Source organism: Perkinsus marinus (assembly GCF_000006405.1).
Source record: "Perkinsus marinus ATCC 50983 genomic scaffold scf_1104296945764, whole genome shotgun sequence".
NCBI lineage: Eukaryota > Perkinsozoa > Perkinsida > Perkinsidae > Perkinsus > Perkinsus marinus.
Genome location: NW_003211079.1, coordinates 1 through 1,063, shown reverse-complemented (window position 1 = coordinate 1,063; position 1,063 = coordinate 1). Strand labels below are relative to the sequence as shown.

The 1,063-nt window shown below is 53.3% G+C and overlaps 1 protein-coding gene across 1 annotated transcript; it reads left to right on the top strand.

Annotated features, from left to right (window-relative positions):
* Window positions 1-49: 49 nt before the first annotated feature.
* Window positions 50-577, top strand: Pmar_PMAR011407 (hypothetical protein; the record flags this gene model as incomplete). Its single annotated transcript, XM_002779708.1, has 1 exon — window positions 50-577. The coding sequence occupies one exon, from the start codon at window positions 50-52 to the stop codon at window positions 575-577; it is 528 nt and encodes a 175-aa protein (XP_002779754.1).
* Window positions 578-1,063: the final 486 nt, after the last annotated feature.

Sequence of the window (1,063 nt, the reverse complement as noted above, 5' to 3'; positions counted from 1 at the left end):
ATTGCTCAAGTCAGATTTCCGCCACGACCCCAGTGATCGTACAAACTCCATGACACTGAAATTATTCCTCTGGAGAAAATCTAAGCCCACCGATGGGAAAAACTGTGCTTCGCTCACGCCAAGCTTCAGTACTCAAAGTGGCTGTTATCACTATCCGTTATCGTCAAGATGCTCTCTTCCAAACTCACTTTGGAATGCAGCCGTTCGTCCGCAACAGAACCAGAACGCAGCTCCTCGTCCGCGGCAGAACCGGAACGCGGCCCTCCGTCGACAGCAGAACCGAAACGCGGCCCTCCGTCGACAGCAGAACCGGAACGCGGCCCTCCGTCGACAGCAGAACCGGAACGCGGCCCTCCGTCGACAGCAGAACCGGAACGCGGCCCTCCGTCGACAGCAGAACCGGAACGCGGCCCTCCGTCGACAGCAGAACAAGGGAATGCAGCCGCTGCAGCCTGGTTCTGCTGTGCAGCCTCTGGTCCGCAGCAGGACCAGAATCGTCGTTGTTCTCAGTGGTGGCGAACTAAGTCGAGCTGTTGCTAATTACGACTACGTTCATTTCAATACAGTTTTCTGGTGAAGTGCCGCTCACAAAATCGTGTGTGTTATGATTTTGTCACTGTTGGAGGAATATATCTTCGCCTTCCTCATCTGAGCTCAGGAGTTTACCCACGTACATATGAACTAGGGTAGAAGTATGTATGTGCGTTTCAAGTTCACGGCGTCGCCGGCTTGGCTAGACTTGATGTCGATATGCTAACCCTTTGATGGGCTCTTTGTTGCGTTATTCAGTTTGCCAGAACGAACAGCAGGAGCAGACCAGACCACTCCTCACCGTGGGGCTGTGTCCAACGACCGAAACCCTAGCGCTGACCAGGAGTTTCATCTGCAGGTCTCGGGAACTCAATGACCTAGCTGGTCCTCACTGCTCACACGTGCAGACCTTTCTCGGCTTCAGATTCAGTTGACTGTTATCACCGACACATGCAGTTGACTATATACATGTTTCCCTACACTTGAACCGCGTAACGAGGACAACCCGAGACTAACCCGTAAACTGTTCGGG